At 42.7% G+C, this 19269-nt stretch overlaps 1 protein-coding gene and 2 pseudogenes across 7 annotated transcripts; 1 reads left to right on the plus strand and 2 right to left on the minus strand.

Annotated features, from left to right (window-relative positions):
- Window positions 1-598: 598 nt before the first annotated feature.
- Window positions 599-1222, minus strand: LOC129839241 (nanos homolog 3-like; annotated as a pseudogene).
- A 2526-nt stretch (window positions 1223-3748) lies between these two features.
- Window positions 3749-6513, minus strand: LOC129839242 (nanos homolog 3-like; annotated as a pseudogene).
- A 2800-nt stretch (window positions 6514-9313) lies between these two features.
- LOC129839359 (uncharacterized) lies at window positions 9314-19269 on the plus strand. Of its 7 annotated transcripts, none has more exons than XM_055906743.1 (10): window positions 9343-9936; window positions 10254-10322; window positions 10689-10849; window positions 11293-11410; window positions 11684-11752; window positions 12094-12150; window positions 13532-13927; window positions 14017-14118; window positions 14201-14328; window positions 18693-19269. In XM_055906743.1, the coding sequence occupies exons 3-10, from the start codon at window positions 10694-10696 to the stop codon at window positions 18792-18794; spliced, it is 1128 nt and encodes a 375-aa protein (XP_055762718.1). In that variant the 5' UTR covers window positions 9343-9936; window positions 10254-10322; window positions 10689-10693; the 3' UTR covers window positions 18795-19269. The 7 variants fall into 7 exon arrangements, with proteins under 7 accessions (XP_055762725.1, XP_055762724.1, XP_055762723.1 ...); XM_055906744.1 differs by having other exon boundaries at window positions 10254-10278; XM_055906745.1 differs by having other exon boundaries at window positions 10257-10322.

Below are 19269 nucleotides of genomic sequence, written 5' to 3' on the forward strand. Positions count from 1 at the left end.
GGACAGCGTCCGGAACCGGAACCACCACCGTGGTCAACTGCCCACCCGGACCCTCCCCTGGACTTTGTGCTGGTGCGCCCGGCGTTCGCACCTTGGGGGGGGGGTACTGTAACAGTCCTGACCTATTTATGTTAGTTTTTATGTGTTTTTGGTCAGGGCATGTGTTTTGGGTGGGCAGTCTATGTTACCTGTTTCTATGTTGGTTTCGGTTTGCCTGGTATGGCTCTTGATTAGAGGCAGGTGGTTTGCATTTTCCTCTAATCAAGAGTCATATTTAGGTAGGGCATTATCACTGTGTGTTTGTGGGTGATTGTCTCCTGTGATGTCTTCGTGTTGTTCGATGTATTCACTTTTGGAGCTGTTTAGCTGTTCGTTCGTTTTGATGTACGTTCCTGTTCGTGAGTTTACGTTTGTTGAAGTGAGTTTATGTTCAGGTTCCGTTGTACGTCGTTTTGTTATTTTGTAGTTTTGAAAGTGTTTTGTTTTGTTTAGTCTACGTCGTATTTGTAATAAAAATGGCTTATTTCCCTGACTCCGCATTTTGGTCCGAAGATCCTTCTCTCCTCACCTCATCTGAGGATGAGGAGAGCGACAGCTATTACATGTAGGTGGTTTCGACCAGGGGACAATGGTGCTCGTTGGCGGCTTGGGCCCCGGTGGCCCCGCAGAGAGGGCAGACATACAGCCGCAGGTACGGGCACATCATGTCCCCATCCTGGCCCGTTGTGTTTGCAGAAGCTGCAGAACTTGCGCTCAGGTGATGGCACCTCCTCCGGTGTGTTTCTCCCACTCTGGCCCCAGGTGCCAGCGGGGGATCTGGACGCTGCTGTAGGGGGCTCGGGACCCTCGGTGCTGCTCGGCCATAAAGGAGCGTCTTCGTGCAAGAGGTCGATTTCTGAATCCAGAGGTTCCATTTCGTGCCATAAGGGTGGTGTCGCCACAGGTGTTATCGGTGACAGCAAGGCTCGCGGCCGAAACTCTTCAAATTCCACCATGGTCGAGCATATCCCGGAGTCATGACCCTCAACGGTTGACGGTTCTGATGTGAAGTTTCCTAACTTCATCTCCCGCACTAGGTCAGCCAGCTTCAAGTAGTCCCGCCACGGTTCGAAACTCTTGTTTTCGGACTCCGTGTAAGGCGGTAGGTCTATGAGTTGACAAATCATAGCGCTCATTCTCACACTTGTATATTTTATAGCCCAAAAGACTAGTGTCTGATAACGATCAGAATGTACCAGAATAAAGAATGCTGGGTCTAAACTGACAACTCAACTGAAGGCAAATTTGACAACGTTCACGTTTTAACCTGTCGGTGTTTTGTTAAACAGCCAATCAGATGGCGTTGTGCGGAGTCCGTGGCACTTTACAAAGCCAATCAAATGGTTTCAAACTGACAACTGCTAAATTGGCCATTTTAGAAGATCAACTGTTTGGGATACAATTTTACACCTCAACAATATTAAAAACTTCAAATATAACTGTTTAATCTATTCTATGTTCTAAATTGATAAGACTTGTAATTCTTAGTTATAGGAAGCTGTTTGATAATAGCCTATTTTAATAAGAAAATATCAGTAAAATAACTGTTAAAATTCAAAACTGCTTTTTAAAATATTTATTTTATTTCACCTTTATTTAACCAGATAGGCCAGTTGAGAACAAGTTCTCATTTACAACTGCGACCTGGCCAAGATAAAGCAAAGCAGTGCGACACAAACAACACCACAGAGTTACACGTGGAATAAACAAGCGTACAGTCAATAACACAATAGAAAAAAGTCTATATACAGTGAACTTCCTTGCTGTTCACTATGCTTCGACGTCCTTGCTGTTCACTACGACCAAAACGATTTTAATACACAATGGAAATGACAAAGGAACAACAACTGAAACAGACAATATTATAAAACATACAATGGAAACTACATAATTAGCCATCCTACTGAAATGACCAGTCAGGACGGGGACGGGAGTTGGGGGAGTCGGGGTTTGGAGAGAGGGATGGGGACGGAGGGGAATACCGGGATTGGAGGAATGGGGAGATGGAGGAATTTAGTTACAGTCAAATAAATACACACGCAACAATCTACACAAAAGTCCATCTGTTATCATATAAGATCAATGATTACCTCATTCACCGATATTGATTTTCCCTTTGGGGTGATTAATAAAGTTACGTTGAAATCCATCGAATTGAAGAAAGACGGCAAAGAAGGAAGGATTTAAACAGTTTAGTAACGAGGTCTGCGTCTTAAATGACTCCACATTCCCATCCCAAGTATCAACCCAGATTTGAACTGAAAGTGTGTGAAGTTATATGGGCCCAACGTTATAATGATAATGCAGGTCTATAAATCACATTTTATTGTGTCACATACACATATTTATCAGATGTTATTGTGGGTGTAGTGAAATGCTTGTGTACCTAGCTCCAACAGTGCAGTAGTATCTAACTATTCACAACAATACACACAAATCTAAAATTAAAATAATGGAATGAAGAAATATAGAAATATTATGCTGAGCAATGTCGGAGTGGCATTGACTAAAATACAGTAGAATAGAATATAGTATATACATATGAGATGAGTAAAGCAGCATGTAAACATTATTAAAGTGATTAATGTTCCATTATTAAAGTAGCCAGTGATTCCATGTCTGTGTATATAGTGCAGCAGCCTCTAACGTGCAGGGTTGAATTGGCATAAAAAGCTACCACCCGGTTTAAGGGTGGACAGTTTAAGGGTTATTTTCTTCTCCTCTGCCTTTCCTAATGCTGAGGACATCAGTTTGGAACAGTATGTAGTTACTGTGTTTTGTAGAATGTGTTATAAATAAATCATTACTAAGGTGAATCTTTGGTTATTGTATATCTCCTCATCTCAGTCGTGGCTCTATGAAAGATGTTGCTTTTACAACTAACCAGTCTAAAAAGATTCCCAGCATAAAGATCACCTTTACCACTAAGATCTAAAGTCCACCTGTAGACAATGCCCTATATAGTGCACTACTTTAGACCACAGGCCTATATTGTGCACTACCAGCATAGCATAGGAGAGCTAAGAACACAAGCATTTTGCTACACCCGCAATAACATCTGCTAAATATGTGTATGTGACCAATAACATTTGCTAAATATGTGTATGTGACCAATAAAATGTAATTTATTTGATTTGCGAACAAGGCCGAAAGTAACCTCCCCTGCAGCCGATTGTGTTGACGAGCTGGAACGCGCTCTGTATTACATTGGGTTGAAAGTTGCCGATGTACAGCACTGATCTTGGGTCAGATTTCAATTATTTTCTGGTCGGCTTGGGGAGAGAAAGCTGATCCTAGTTAAGTTACTACACTACCGTTCAAAAGTTTGGGGTCAATTCGAAATGTCCTTGTTTTTGAAAGGAAAGCACATTTTTTTGTCCGTTAAAATAAAATCAAATTGTAGACATTGATAATTATAGAGCATTGGTTAAATGAGGACATTCATACTATGGAAGAGTGGAGCGGTAGACTGAAAGAACTGTATTTAATGGAAAAGATCCCCTACAACATAAAACTGCAGACAGATTTAGTCCACTTGAAAAGGATGGGAACCGCTCGTTGTAAATAATATTGTGTAGACACGACTCAGTCTCAAAGCAACCAAACATATGATAATTGTATATATATATATATATTATTTTATTATTATTACTTTAGTTTCTTCGTTGTAAAGTTATCTTGTTTATTGTATAGCCTACTTGTTGGCGTCTCAGACGACCCGAACCTTAATAATAATCCCACACTTACGTCACAGACAATACTTCTACTAGTTGACTGGACGGACACACAGCGGGATACTGACACTCAGTCCGCAGTGGTCGGGAATGCGTTTTGGGGCTGGACACACCGCGAACCAGCCCCTACTGTTGTCGATCACAAATACTAATGCCAAGTTCACGTGCAATCGGAGTTATCGGAAATACCTAGTTCCGACTGAGAAGTTTCACTTGAATAACCCTCAAAATTGGAATTACAAGTGTGAAACGGAGAAAATGTTGTTGCCAATCTATTGGCTTATGAATTGTTGCGATTTGAAAAGAACTTGAACACAATCATGTCGGATTTACGACTTCCCATTGTCCAGTGTCCCAGGAGAATATGAAGCCAGCATTATACAGCATTCAAGTGATAGTCGCTACTAGGAAACTGACATTTCTGACTCGCTAACTTGATAGACACCGTAATAACCATAACGAATCGGCCTTGGAAGAGCCATAAGTGTCAACCAACATAATTCATTATTTTACATTAACCTGTTCAAATTGTGATTTAGGCTCCACGAAATATGAAATGCGTTATGAAGAATATCCTGTACTGTTGCCTTCACGAAAAAAAGGGGCCTTTCTGACTACAAGTGCACCAGTATCCCAAAGTATTATGCGAAATCAAACATAGAAAACAGCAGTGGCATTAATAAAAATGTTTTTCCAACGGATTAAGTCGCACATAAATGTGTCTTTTCTCACAAATTCTGATCAGAAAGTCTCCTCAGAAAAATCGAAAACAGTATTTAGCAATACAAACACCTTTTATAAAACGGGATTAAATAAATACAACATTAAGGTATATTCATAACGTCCAATAATGAAGAAAAAATTGAAATATAGGCTATCGTGCTTAAAATCTTGTCTTTTCTCACGAATTAAGCCACAAAACTACATGCTGAAATACATTATGTACATGCACGAATTGAATGTGAGATTGTGTTGTCAAATTGGCCTGAACCGGTTTTGAGTGACCATTTACAATGGTGACCATTTACATTTTATTTACAATAAATTTACAGAATAATAGCAAACCACTCAATTCAATTGGGCACACGTCAATTCACGGGAGACTGCCAGGGTTGGGTCACTAACCTTGATTTACAGAACAGTGATGATTAATGGCCCATCTCAGGTTCCTAGACAACAATGGTTTGATGACTGTCCACCTGTGGAGCATTCTAGAAGGACTGGGCTGATCCAGAAAGCTGGTTGCGTGTCTTCTACTGCCCTACTTAGTCTGTTAATTTGGGAGGTAAAGTTTGCCTATTGACAAGATTGAAACGATATCTGTTTCCTTACATCAGTGTTTCCCAACTCCAGTCCCCCAACAGCACACATCGTTGTTGTAGCTCCACGTGGAAAAAGTACCGACTTGTCAAACTTGAGTAAAAGTAAAGATACCTTAATATGAAACGACTCAAGTATAAATGAATGTTACCCGGTAAAATACTACTTGAGTAAAAGTCTAAAAGTAAATGGTTTAAAATATACTTAAGTATCTAAAGTAAATGTAATTGATAAAATATATTTAGGTATAAAAAGTAAAAAGTTAAGCAAACCAGATGGCACCTTTTTGTTGTTCTTTATTAATTTACAGATGGCCAGGGACACACTCCAACACTCAGACATCATTTATAAACGAAGCATGTGTTTAGTGAGTCGGCCCGATCAGATGCAGTAGGGATGTTCTCTTGATAAGTGTGTGAATTAAACAATTGTCGTGTCCTGATAAGCATTCAAAATGTAAAGAATAGTGTTGGGTATCAGGGAAAATGTACGGAGTAAAAAGTACATCATTTTCTTTAGGAATGTAGTGAAGTAAAAGTAAAAACCTTCATTTAATTAGGCATATCAATTAAGAACAAATTCATCTTTACAATGACGGCCAAACCCGGACGACGCTGGGCCAATTGTGCGATACCCTATGGGACTCCCAATCACGGCCGGTTGAGATACAGCCTGAATTTGAATCAAGGTGTCTGTAGTGACGCCTCAAGCACTGAGCTGCAGTGCCTTAGACCGCTGCGCCACTCGGAAGCCCAAGAAAAGTCCAGATAACCCAAAAACTACTTAAGTAGTACTTTCAAGTATTTCACTAAAGTACTTTACACCACTAAGCGAGACATAGACAGAGCTGTAGGTGGTTTCGACCAGGGGACAATGGTGCTCGTTGGCGGCTTGGGCCCCGGTGGCCCCGCAGAGAGGGCAGACATACAGCCGCAGGTACGGGCACATCATGTCCCCATCCTGGTCCGTTGTGTTTGCAGAAGCTGCAGAACTTGCGCTCAGGTGATGGCACCTCCTCCGGTGTGTTTCTCCCACTCTGGCCCCAGGTGCCAGCGGGGGATCTGGACGCTGCTGTAGGGGGCTCGGGACCCTCGGTGCTGCTCGGCCATAAAGGAGCGTCTTCGTGCAAGAGGTCGATTTCTGAATCCAGAGGTTCCATTTCGTGCCATAAGGGTGGTGTCGCCACAGGTGTTATCGGTGACAGCAAGGCTCGCGGCCGAAACTCTTCAAATTCCACCATGGTCGAGCATACGCCGGAGTCATGACCCTCAACGGTTGACGGTTCTGATGTGAAGTTTCCTAACTTCATCTCCCGCACTAGGTCAGCCAGCTTCAAGTAGTCCCGCCACGGTTCGAAACTCTTGTTTTCGGACTCCGTGTAAGGTGGTAGGTCTATGAGTTGACAAATCATAGCGCTCATTCTCACACTTGTATTTTTTATAGCCCAAAAGACTAGCGTCTGATAACGATCAGAATGTACCAGAATAAAGAACGCTGGGTCTAAACTGACAACTCAACTGAAGGCAAATTTGACAACGTTCACGTTTTAACCTGTCGGTGTTTTGTTAAACAGCCAATCAGATGGCGTTGTGCGGAGTCCGTGGCACTTGACAAAGCCAATCAAATGGTTTCAAACTGACAACTGCTAAATTGGCCATTTTAGAAGATCAACTGTTTGGGATACAATTTTACACCTCAACAATATTAAAAACTTCAAATATAACTGTTTAATCTATTCTATGTTCTAAATTGATAGGACTTGTAATTCTTAATTATAGGAAGCTGTTTGATAATAGCCTATTTTAATAAGAAAATATCAGTAAAATAACTGTTAAAATTCAAAACTGCTTTTTAAAATATTTATTTTATTTCACCTTTTATCAACCAGATAAGCCAGTTGAGAACAAGTTCTCATTTACAACTGCGACCTGGCCAAGATAAAGCAAAGCAGTGCGACACAAACAACACCACAGAGTTACATGTGGAATAAACAAGCGTACAATCAATAACACAATAGAAAAAAGTCTATATACAGTGAACTTCCTTGCTGTTCACTATGCTTCGACGTCCTTGCTGTTCACTATGCTTCGACGTCCTTGCTGTTCACTACGACCAAAACGATTTTAATACACAATGGAAATGACAAAGGAACAACAACTGAAACAGACAATATTATAAAACATACAATGGAAACTACATAAACAGCCATTCTACTGAAATGACCAGTCCAGGCAGGGACGGGGACGAGTTGGGGGAGTCGGGGTTTGGAGAGAGGGATGGGGACGGAGGGGAATACTGGGACTAGAGGAATGGGGAGATGGAGGGGAATACCGGGACTAGAGGAATGGGGAGATGGAGGAATTTCGTTACAGTCAAATAAATACACACGCATCAATCTACACAAAAGTCCATCTGTTATCATATAAGATCAATGATTACCTCAATCACCGATAATGATTTTCCCTTTGGGGGTGATTAATAAAGTTACGTTGAAATCCATCGAATTGAAGAAAGACGGCAAAGAAGGAAGGATTTCAACAGTTTAGTAACGAGGTCTGCGTCTTAAATGACACCCCATTACCATCCCAAGTATCAACCCAGATTTGAACTGAAAGTGTGTGAAGTTATATGGGCACAACGTTATAATAATAATGCAGGTCTATAAATCACATTTTATTGTGTAACATACACATATTTATCAGATGTTATTGTGGGTGTAGTGAAATGCTTGTGTACCTAGCTCCAACAGTGCAGTAGTATCTAACTATTCACAACAATATACACAAATCTAAAATTAAAATAATGGAATGAAGAATTATATAAATATTATGCTGAGCAATATCGGAGTGGCATTGACTAAAATACAGTAGAATAGAATATAGTATATACATATGAGATGAGTAAAGCAGCATGTAAACATTATTAAAGTGATTAATGTTCCATTATTAAAGTAGCCAGTGATTCCATGTCTGTGTATATAGTGCTGCAGCAGCCTCTAACGTGCAGAGTTGAACTGGCATAAAAAGCTACCACCCGGTTTAAGGGTTATTTTCTTCTCCTCTGTCTTTCCTAATGCTGAGGACATCAGTTTGGAACAGTATGTAGTTACTGTGTTTTGTAGAATGTGTTATAAAATAAATCATTACTAAGGTGAATCTTTGGTTATTGTACATCTCCTCATCTTAGTCGTGGCTCTATGAAACATGTTGCTTTTATAACTAACCAGTCTAAAAAGATTCCCAGCATAAAGATCACCTTTACCACTAAGATCTAAAGTCCACCTGTAGACAATGCCCTAGATAGTGCACTAATTTAGACCACAGTCCTATATAGTGCACTACTGTTGACCACAGCCCTATATAGTGCACTACTTTAGACCACAGGCCTATATAGTGCACTACTTTAGACCACAGTCCTATATAGTGCACTACTGTTGACCACAGCCCTATATAGTGCACTACTTTAGACCACAGGCCTATATAGTGCACTACTGTTGACCACAGACCTATATCGTGCACTACTTTAGACCACAGTTCTATATAGTGCACTACTTTTGACCACAGCCCTATATAGTGCACTACTTTAGACCACAGCCCTATATAGTGCACTACTTTAGACCACAGGCCTATATAGTGCACTACTGTTGACCACAGACCTATATCGTGCACTACTTTAGACCACAGCCCTATATAGTGCACTACTTTAGACCACAGGCCTATGGCCCCTGATCAAAGTAGGGCACTATTTAGGAAATACAATGCCATTTGGGACACAAACATGATGTGCAGACAGGGACACCCGCTTTGAGGATAACACAGTGCCACCAACGCGGTCGCTACCAAGGACTGTGTGCTCTCCTTCTCCGGGGCCGACTTAAGCAAGACATTTAACCCAGCCCAGCCTCACATTCAATTCGCGCATATATGTACAAAATTTATTTCAGCAGATTTCGTGCGTTTTTGTGCATTTTTGGGGTGTTTTGTGGTGGTTCAATTCGTTTGAAAATACACGAATTTCTGTGCTACTTAATTCGTGCGAAAAGACACGAATTTAACCAGTAGGCGACACACAAGCCGTTGCAACAACCATAGACGCGATCGCCTGTATTTATTTATTTTACGTTATGAATATATAGATATTTTGTCTTTTTTTTAACCATATAACCATAAGAGGTTATATATATATTTTCTTTATTTAATCCCTATTAAAACATTGTGGTTTTATGCCTATATGTACTGTTTTCGATTTTTCTGAACAGACTTCAGTATAGAATGAATCATGCAATGCATGATGGCTAATGGTGTTTTATTCGGTTGTAGTTCCATGTATTTCTTAAAAAACAAACGTGTAAACCATTTTTATTGACCAGAATGTAACTGAAAATACAATGGCAGCCTTGCCATTGTCCATCAATAACAAAACATTTTTTTTTCGTAAAACATTTGGGGAAACGTATGCAGTCATTGTAGTCTTACATTTTGATTGGCCAACCAAAATTACCAAAACGTTAACCCGTAATAAGGCTAGGGTGGCTGAGTGTAAATACATGGCTCTGAGTGTAAGCACCTTTTCACTAGAAACGTTATTGTGTTCAAATTACCGTCAGTGCGAAATAGCTAGAAACCTTTCGTATTTCCACTTGGCTGCACCTACTGTTACGATAACGATAAATCAAGTGCAATACCTGCGTCGACCTGTGTCGAGCAGCAAAACACCGGAAAGCTTCTAGCCTACCGGAAAGTTACAAGAAGAACAAGAATAGTTACCTCATCCGGTCATGTCACACTTGTTGTTAATAGATTTTTCTCCCACACCAGATGTCTGGACCCTGGACAGATAACAGGTAGGTCGCCAGTTCGTCCCTTGTTGTCAGAAATACAGCATGCATACACATTTGTTTAGTGTTTGTTAAAGTGTTTGGTTTAAAAAACGTGTTAAACCAGTAAGGAAGGTTACGTAACTAAGGTGAATAAAGTTGCATACACAACATAGAACGTGTGGATATTTTTGGTGCATTAGTTGCGTATATTTGGATATCATTCTCACTTATTATTTTAGCCACCTATACATTAGGCTATATATTCCCCTTTTTCCTCTTTGCATCTTCAAAGAAATACACATTGCCACTTAATCTGTATTCATCTTGTGACTTTTCCTTAGAAGAAGGAGAGAGGGACCCTAGGAGGTACGTAAAGGAGTTGATGAAATCCTGTTAAGACAGACAATCAGGTGAGAGGTCCTAACTAGTCAATGATCTAAATTTATCAAAACTTGTAGACACTGTAGCCTTTAAGGACTGGAGTTGCACACATGCCATAGAACAACATGAACAAGGAAGTGACAGACTAATAGTGCAATGTTGGTAAATGGTGACAGACTGACTGATCTGCAAGTAATAATAAATATGTATTTGTTATGCAAAGTGATTTGTAGATCAGTCAGTCTGTGTGGAGGAGGATGAAGACCTTTAGTGACGTGCAGGACATAGTAAAACACACGCTATCAATGACATGCAGCTTTTGTCATAGACGGGGGAGGTTACTATGTGAAGGAATGTGTTAGGATTGGAAGTTTTCTCTTTATGTTTCTTTTGAGATGGTATGGCCTCTGAGGACCCCCAAGACCAACTGGATGAGGCCATTAACGAGGCAAAAAGACTGGCTGAGGAGCTCAACCCAGAGAAGGACCCACAAGCCCAACTAGACGAGGCCATTAACGAGGCAAAAAGACTGGCTGAGGAGCTCAACCCAGAACGGGTAATGTAACAAGTCGTACATTACCGGTAATGTAACCCCTACAGCTCCCATACGTGCATAAATATTCCCAACACAACCCCAGCACCACAGCGTTATGATTTATCATTGCTTTTTATTTGTCAAAGTAGACCCCACATGGCACAAATGTGAATTTAAACGTAGACTCCGTGATATGATCTGAACACGGGCATCAATGATGTTGCCCATTGAGCATGAGGCACAAGGGTGCACTAATTAGCATCCTTGTGAACTTCTACACATGTTAGCAGTGTGAGTGAGACAGAACATGGGTCTACTGCAGGTGCCTTTCCTCAGCTGACAAATCACTTCACCTTATGTGGAAATAAAATGATTGCTTGTGCTCCATATGTGCACAAGCGAGCCATGCTTGTGGGAGAATTTTATTAGTGGGCCATCCATGATAATTGAAATGCACTTTTTAGGAAAATAAGAAGAAAAAGACAAACAAGCCTCCAGGGATTAGGTTCAGATGGAGACAAAGGGATGAGAGAGGACAGATTGTTTCTCAAACCAGGAAGGCAACTACATCCACTTCTTTTGGTAAGTTTCATCCCGTCTAGGTGTTTAATTTTATTGGTCCCTGATCTGACTTTTTCCTTTCAAACATACTGTATCATAGTATATCAAACTTTTGTTGCTGTGCCATAGGCCGGTCTAGTACCATCTACCCACAGCACATAATATATTACATGCAGGTCTGATCCCACCTTTCCCTAACTGTTGTCTCTGATGAAAATACATATTTAACGAAAGCAGAGTCAGAATTCCAGCAAATCTTTAGAATTGAAACCTTTTTATTACCAATTATTTCAGCTCCAAGGGCCAGTACATCAAGAGCCAGACTAGTGCAACATTTAGGGCCAGTCACTGAGGAAGAATCAGGTATTATTGATGAGCGATTGAATATATTAATCTATACAATTCCTTGTTATTCAGTGGCCTTGTAATTCATTTATTGTATTTTTATTAAATCTGTAATTGGTAGTTGAAACAATAACAAAGCACACTCCCCTCCCCTGTTTTGGTTAAAAGCTGAGTGATGGGGTTGGCGAAATGTAACCACTTGAATTTATTGAGAGAGCTATTATTGCAATAACTTACCATCAATGTTATTAAAATAATAGTTTTAACCATATAGCATTAATATAAATCCAAAAAGGGCTTTATCAACTTCTGAATGTTTTTAATTCTAACCCTTTCCTTTTTTGCATATCTTATTTTAGAGACGAGTACCAGTGGATTGGAATCCACTCCAGTTTTAAACATCGATGAAGAAATATGTATGTTTAAATTGTTTTACTTTCAAAATTGGGGTCATCTTGGTGTTACTGAATTATACTGCACTACATCTTTATTTTGACAGTGATGCAACATTTTTAAATGTCTCTCCAGAATTTCGGATTTGAGATCAAATGTTTGATTACAGTACAGAATGTCACCTTTTATTTCAGGGTATTTTTAGACTTTTATGATTTTCCGTATCGAAATGAAGGCACTTTATATGACTAGTTGCAAGTTTTATTGGTCGTATGTACAGGATACTGATGGTAACACAATCCAACGAAATGCTTACTTGCAGGTAGCTTCTCGACAAAGCAAATGAAAATGCTGGAGTGTAGAGACAAATTCAACATTTTAGCATCACTGTCCAAATACTTCTGTAGGGGAGTGCAATAACAACATCCTGGCAGAGCTTTTTCCTCCACATTTCCTTTAATATGAAGCAATCTGCCATTCCACATTATGGAATTATTCTTAGTTGAATTCATTCAAATCCACTATTGGAATGTTTACACCGTGTCGTTCCTTTTGTAACCACTGTCTGTAATTGTGGAAGCTGGAAGCATTTGCCTTTGAGGAGAGTTTACTCTGTAGTCAAAATACACTGAGTGTACAAAATATTCCTAATATTGAGTTGCACTCCCTTTTGCCCTCAGAACAGCCTCAATTCGTCAGGGCATGGACTCTACAAGGTGTCGAAAGCGTTCCACAGGGATGCTGGCCCATGTTGACTCAAATTTTTCCCACAGTTGTGTCAATTTGGCTGGATGTCCTTTGGGTGGTTTACCATTCTTTATACACACGGGTAAATGTGGATCGTGAAAAACCCAGCAGCGTTGCAGTTCTTGACACAAACCGTTTGACCTGGCACCTACTACCATACCCCTTTCAAAGGCACTTAAATATTTTGTCTTGCCCAGTCACCCTCTGAATGGCACACATACACAATCCATGTCTCAATTGTCTCAAGGCTTAAACATCCTCCTTTAATCTGTCTCTTCCCCTTTATCTACACTGAAGTGGATTTAATAGGTGACATCAATAAGGGATCATAGCTTTGACCTGGTCAGTCTGTCAGGCAAAGAGAATGTTTTGTACTCAGTGTGTTGTTGCTGTTTTAAGAACATTCAGAATTTCTATTTGACGATGGGATCAAGTTCTATTGTTTGATATTCCAATTTAGACTTTACTCAACATTTTGGTCTGCCCTGTAATTGAATTTACTGTAGAATCAAAGCTGAGGTTTTTGGCTTGTCACACCATAGATTTTGCAGAGATATATTTGCTGTCACCCACTTACAGCCCTATGTTCATTTTAATATATAAATTATATCATATTCTTAATTGAATCATTTTCCCATTTTTGTGTTTTCAAAAAAGCAATACTTCATAGAGAAATTAACATCCTCCTAGCTGACTTAGAAGACCCTGAGTGTTCAAATCCTGCTGTGCCTGGTGCATCACACAGTTGGAGTGTGAGGAAGGAACTCTCACAGGATAGGTGGAGGGAGTCCAGGCCTGAGATTGTAGATTCTCTGCTGGCTGCAGAGCATGCTTCTCAGAAGATCTGTCAGTCATGCAATGTGAAAAGGGCTATTCTGCGATGTAGAGACTGTCTGCCGAAACAGCTTTACTGCGAAGACTGCGATGTCTCTACACATGCAAAGTTCCCCCTGCACAACAGAGAGTCCATGATCGAGGGGTTCTACACGCCCCTTCCTCCAACTACAGCCATATCCCTCCACAGTGATGGGAAATATGCACTTCATGAACAGGGTGTGTTTAAAAAGAAATTGCGGCTGATTGTATTATATCAAAGTTCAAATGTATTGTTGTTTATTGTTGTATATAAATATTGTCCCTAGATTGTTTCTTACCATTGGATGTACCAGAGGTGATATGTGGTTGCCTGACAAGCACCATCCATGTTGGCCCTGGGAAACATATCATCCTCGTAGGAATTAATGGTATGTGCAATATCTACAAGAACCAAACAGTGATGTAGCAATGTAAAAAAACATTAATTCAGACTACATTTTTTCCCTCAAGGTCGCTACAATGTCACAGTGCCTGTGCTTACCTGCACAACTTGTCTTAGCACCTGGACAGCAAACTTGGCAGATCTGATAAAGAATGGGTACTGGCCTGCCACTGTCAACTGTGACACCATATACCAGGTAGATCTGTTCATCTCTTTTGAGGAGCTGAAAGTGTCAGCCCCAGGAATGTCCCGTCTGGCGTTTATGCGGATTTTGGAGCAGCGAACTGACTACTTTGGCAGGGTAACAATCAATTATACTCAGCTTTACCAATGTATGACTTCAGGTTAACTATGTTACATTTTGTTACAACACTTTGTGTAACATAACTTTATTTCCAGTACTGTAACTATGTTAAAACTTCAGGTCTCTTGCTACAGTATGTGTTAGCCTCCTGCACTACTGTCCTGCCATGCCCCTTATCTGTGCCACTCTTGCTACAGTGTGTGTTAGCCTCCTGCACCACTGTCCTGCCATGCCCCTTATCTGTGCCACTCTTGCTACAGTGTGTGTTAGCCTCCTGCACCACTGTCCTGCCATGCCCCTTATCTGTGCCACTCTTGCTACAGTGTGTGTTAGCCTCCTGCACCACTGTCCTGCCATGCCCCTTATCTGTGCCACTCTTGCTACAGTGTGTGTTAGCCTCCTGCACCACTGTCCTGCCATGCCCCTTATCTGTGCCACTCTTGCATTCAATATTTCTGCTCTTTACAACATAAATACTCGGCTTTCACCTGCTTTGCTGTCAACACTATGTACTGGCCCTACTTTAACTGAAATCCAGTCAGCCATAGTGAATTATAGTATGTTTTGTTTATACTATTGTTGTAAGTTATTTAATATATTTTCTATATGTATTTTTCCCTTACCAGAACGGAATGATCTGTGGGGACACTTTTCAAAAAAGCTTCTTTGAGTGGGCGTACTGCCGCTCTGAAATTGATCAGGTCTGTGATATACAGTACTTTGACTGCCCAGCCTGTTCACCCAGCATGCTTGCAGTGTCAGTGGACGGGAACAAGAAGCTGTATCGATGAGCTGTGTCACGTGTTCCTCTCTCTCCTCATTCACTACTGTTAGCTGTACCACGTGTTCCTCTCCCCCCTCTCCTTCACTACTGTTAGCTGTACCATGTGTTCCTCTCCCTCCTCTCCTTCACTACTGTTAGCTGTACCATGTGTTCCTCTCCCTCCTCTCCTTCACTACTGTTAGCTGCACCACTTGTTCCTCTCTCTCCTCCTTCACAGCTGTTAGCTGTACCACGTGTTCCTGTCCTTCACTGCTGTTAGCTGTACCACGTGTTCCTCTCTCTCCTCCTTCACTACTGTTAGCTGTGCCATGTGGTCCTCTCCCTCCTCTCCTTCACTACTGTTAGCTGTACCATGTGTCCTCTCCCTCCTCTCCTTCACTACTGTTAGCTGTGCCATGTGGTCCTCTCCCTCCTCTCCTTCACTACTGTTAGCTGTACCATGTGTTCCTCTCCCTCCTCTCCTTCACTACTGTTAGCTGTGCCATGTGTTCCTCTCTCTCCTCCTTCACTACTGTTAGCTGTGCCATGTGTTCCTCTCCCTCCTCTCCTTCACTACTGTTAGCTGTACCATGTGTTCCTCTCCCTCCTCTCCTTCACTACTGTTAGCTGTGCCATGTGTTCCTCTCTCTCCTCCTTCACTACTGTTAGCTGTACCATGTGTTCCTCTCTCCTCCTTCACTACTGTTAGCTGTACCATGTGTTCCTCTCTCCTCCTTCACTACTGTTAGCTGTGCCATGTGTTCCTCTCTCTCTCCTCTCCTTCACTACTGTTAGCTGTACCATGTGTTCCTCTCTCTCCTCCTTCACTACTGTTAGCTGTACCATGTGTTCCTCTCCCTCCTCTCCTTCACTACTGTTAGCTGTACCATGTGTTCCTCTCTCTCCTCTCCTTCACTACTGTTAGCTGTACCATGTGTTCCTCTCCCTCCTCTCCTTCACTACTATTAGCTGTACCATGTGTTCCTCTCCCTCCTCTCCTTCACTACTGTTAGCTGTACCATGTGTTCCTCTCCCTCCTCTCCTTCACTACTGTTAGCTGTGCCATGTGTTCCTCTCTCTCCTCTCCTTCACTGCTGTTAGCTGCACCACTTGTTCCTCTCTCTCCTCCTTCACTACTGTTAGCTGTGTCACGTGTTCCTCTCTCTCCTCCTTCACTACTGTTAGCTGTGTCATGTGTACCTCTCTCTCCTCCTTCACTACTGTTAGCTGTGCCATGTGTTCCTCTCTCTCCTCTCCTTCACTACTGTTAGCTGTACCATGTGGTCCTCTCCCTCCTCTCCTTCACTACTGTTAGCTGTGCCATGTGGTCCTCTCCCTCCTCTCCTTCACTACTGTTAGCTGTACCATGTGTTCCTCTCCCTCCTCTCCTTCACTACTGTTAGCTGTACCATGTGTTCCTCTCTCTCCTCCTTCACTACTGTTAGCTGTACCATGTGTTCCTCTCTCTCCTCCTTCACTACTGTTAGCTGTGCCATGTGTTCCTCTCTCTCCTCCTTCACTACTGTTAGCTGTACTATGTGTTCCTCTCCCTCCTGCCCTTCACTACTGTTAGCTGTGCCATGTTCCTCTCTCTCCTCCTTCACTACTGTTAGCTGTACCATGTGTTCCTTTCTCTCCTCCTTCACTACTGTTAGCTGTGCCATGTGTTCCTCTCTCTCCTCCTTCACTACTGTTAGCTGTGCCAGGTGTTCCTCTCCCTCCTCTCCTTCACTACTGTTAGCTGTGCCATGTGTTCCTCTCTCTCCTCTCCTTCACTACTGTTAGCTGTGCCATGTGTTCCTCTCTCTCCTCTCCACTACTGTTAGCTGTGCCATGTGTTCCTCTCCCTCCTCTCCTTCACTACTGTTAGCTGTGCCATGTGTTCCTCTCTCTCCTCTCCTTCACTACTGTTAGCTGTGCCATGTGTTCCTCTCTCTCCTCTCCACTACTGTTAGCTGTACCATGTGTTCCTCTCTCCTCCTTCACTACTGTTAGCTGTGCCAGGTGTCCCTCTCCCTCCTCTCCTTCACTACTGTTAGCTGTGCCATGTGTTCCTCTCTCTCCTCTCCTTCACTACTGTTAGCTGTGCCATGTGTTCCTCTCTCTCCTCTCCACTACTGTTAGCTGTACCATGTGTTCCTCTCTCCTCCTTCACTACTGTTAGCTGTGCCATGTGTTCCTCTCTCTCCGCTCCTTCACTACTGTTAGCTGTACCATGTGTTCCTCTCTCTCCTCCTTCACTACTGTTAGCTGTACCACGTGTTCCTCTCCCTCCTCTTTAAGTTCTCTCACCTCAGTCCATAGAGCAGCCAGCTCTCTCAGACGGCCGTTCACCTCCACCTTCGGCCCCCCAGGTCTTGTTGGGGGGTGTTGTTGTGCTGGTCTGTTTTGTGGGTTTGTTCTGTCTGGATTGTGTGGACTAGCTCTCTGAGCTCCACCATGTCTCTCTCCAGCTCTCGGTGCAGTTGTGGGACCTGGGCGTGTTCAGCACTGGGGGGGGGGGGGTGGGGGGGTGACTATCCTCGCCTGCAGGACAGTTTGAAGGGGTGTGTTCAGTGCTGGGGGGGGGGGTGACTATCCTCGTCTTCAGGACAGTTTGAAGGGGTGTGTTCAGTGCTGGGGAGGGGGGGGGGGGGGGGGGTGTGACTATCCTCGTCTGCAGGACAGTTTGAAGGGGTGTGTTCAGTGCTGGGGGGGGGGGGGGTGACTATCCTCGTCTGCAGGACAGTTTGAAGGGGTGTGTTCAGTGCTGGGGGGGGGGGGGGGGGTGTGTGACTATCCTCGTCTGCAGGACAGTTTGAAGGGGTGTGTTCAGTGCTGGGGGGGGTGGGGTGGGGAGGGGGGTGACTATCCTCGTCTACAGGACAGTTTGAAGGGGTGTGTTCAGTGCTGGGGAGGGGGGGGGTGTGACTATCCTAGTCTGCAGAACAGTTTGAAGGGGTGTGTTCAGTGCTGGGGGGTGACTATCCTCGTCTTCAGGACAGTTTGAAGGGGTGTGTTCAGTGCTGGGGAGGGGGGGGGGGTGTGACTATCCTCGTCTGCAGGACAGTTTGAAGGGGTGTGTTCAGTGCTGGGGGGGTGGGGGGGGGGGTGACTATCCTCGTCTACAGGACAGTTTGAAGGGGTGTGTTCAGACTGACCCAGGATGGGGGAGTCGTCACAGGGAGAGATCTTGTCCTGCTATGCTCTCTCTTTGATCTCTCTCTCAATTCAATTTAAATTCAATTCCAAGGGCAGTATTGGCATAGGAAACATATGTTTACATTGCCTAAAGCAATCTCACACCTCTCAAGATCAAACCAACTACATTTGCATGACAGTGGTGATCAGATGTTTTGTAAGTAGAAGTAAAAACAGACAAATAGCAACTGAAAATAATATCACTCTCTCCCAATGCATCTCTTCCTCCCTCCCCTATCCTTCTCTTTTCTCTCCCTCTTTTCTTTCCTCCCTCCATCTCTATCTCTCCCTCCTTCATCCCTTTCTCTTTCAGTCGGGTCGTGATGGCTACCCATCGGGAGCTAGAGTCTCTTCGCCGTGGCAACAAGACAGCGAGGCCTCCCCCACGCCGCGTCTTCCCCCCACGACGCTCTGAGATCTAGTCAGCCTCCCAAATAGCACCCTATTCCCTATATAGTGCCCTACTTTTGACCTGGGTCCAGAGACACTATATAGGGAATAAGGCTCTGGTCAACAGTAGTACACTATATAGGAAACAAGGTGCCATTTGGGACCTACAGCGAACCATCATCGCAACGCCCCCAAAGGCTCATGGGAAACAGTCTTCACATAGCGGAGGTTCACTTGAAGTTATTTTGTATTTATGTTTTGACTTGAATAATCGAGATCAGTTTGAGAACAATGATCCAAAGTATCAACTCAGATTAGAACTGAATGTTTGTCAAGTTATATGGACACAACATTATAATAATAAAGATGGTTTATAATACCATTTAAGGGTTATTTTCTTCTCCTCTGTCTTTCCTAATGCTGAGGACATCAGTTTGGAACAGTATGTAGTTACTGTGTTTTGTAGAAGGTGTTATAAAATAAATCATTACTTAGGTGAA

The sequence above is a fragment of the Salvelinus fontinalis genome, chromosome 40 (genome assembly GCF_029448725.1).
Source record: "Salvelinus fontinalis isolate EN_2023a chromosome 40, ASM2944872v1, whole genome shotgun sequence".
NCBI lineage: Eukaryota > Metazoa > Chordata > Actinopteri > Salmoniformes > Salmonidae > Salvelinus > Salvelinus fontinalis.

Coding starts and splice junctions, on each gene's coding strand:
- LOC129839359 (XM_055906743.1), top strand. CDS start 10,694: ATGGCCTCTGAGGACCCCCAAGACCAACTGGATGAGGCCATTAACGAG. Junction 11,753..12,093: donor AGTCACTGAGGAAGAATCAG/GTATTATTGATG, acceptor ATCTTATTTTAG/AGACGAGTACCAGTGGATTG. Junction 13,928..14,016: donor ATATGCACTTCATGAACAGG/GTGTGTTTAAAA, acceptor TATTGTCCCTAG/ATTGTTTCTTACCATTGGAT.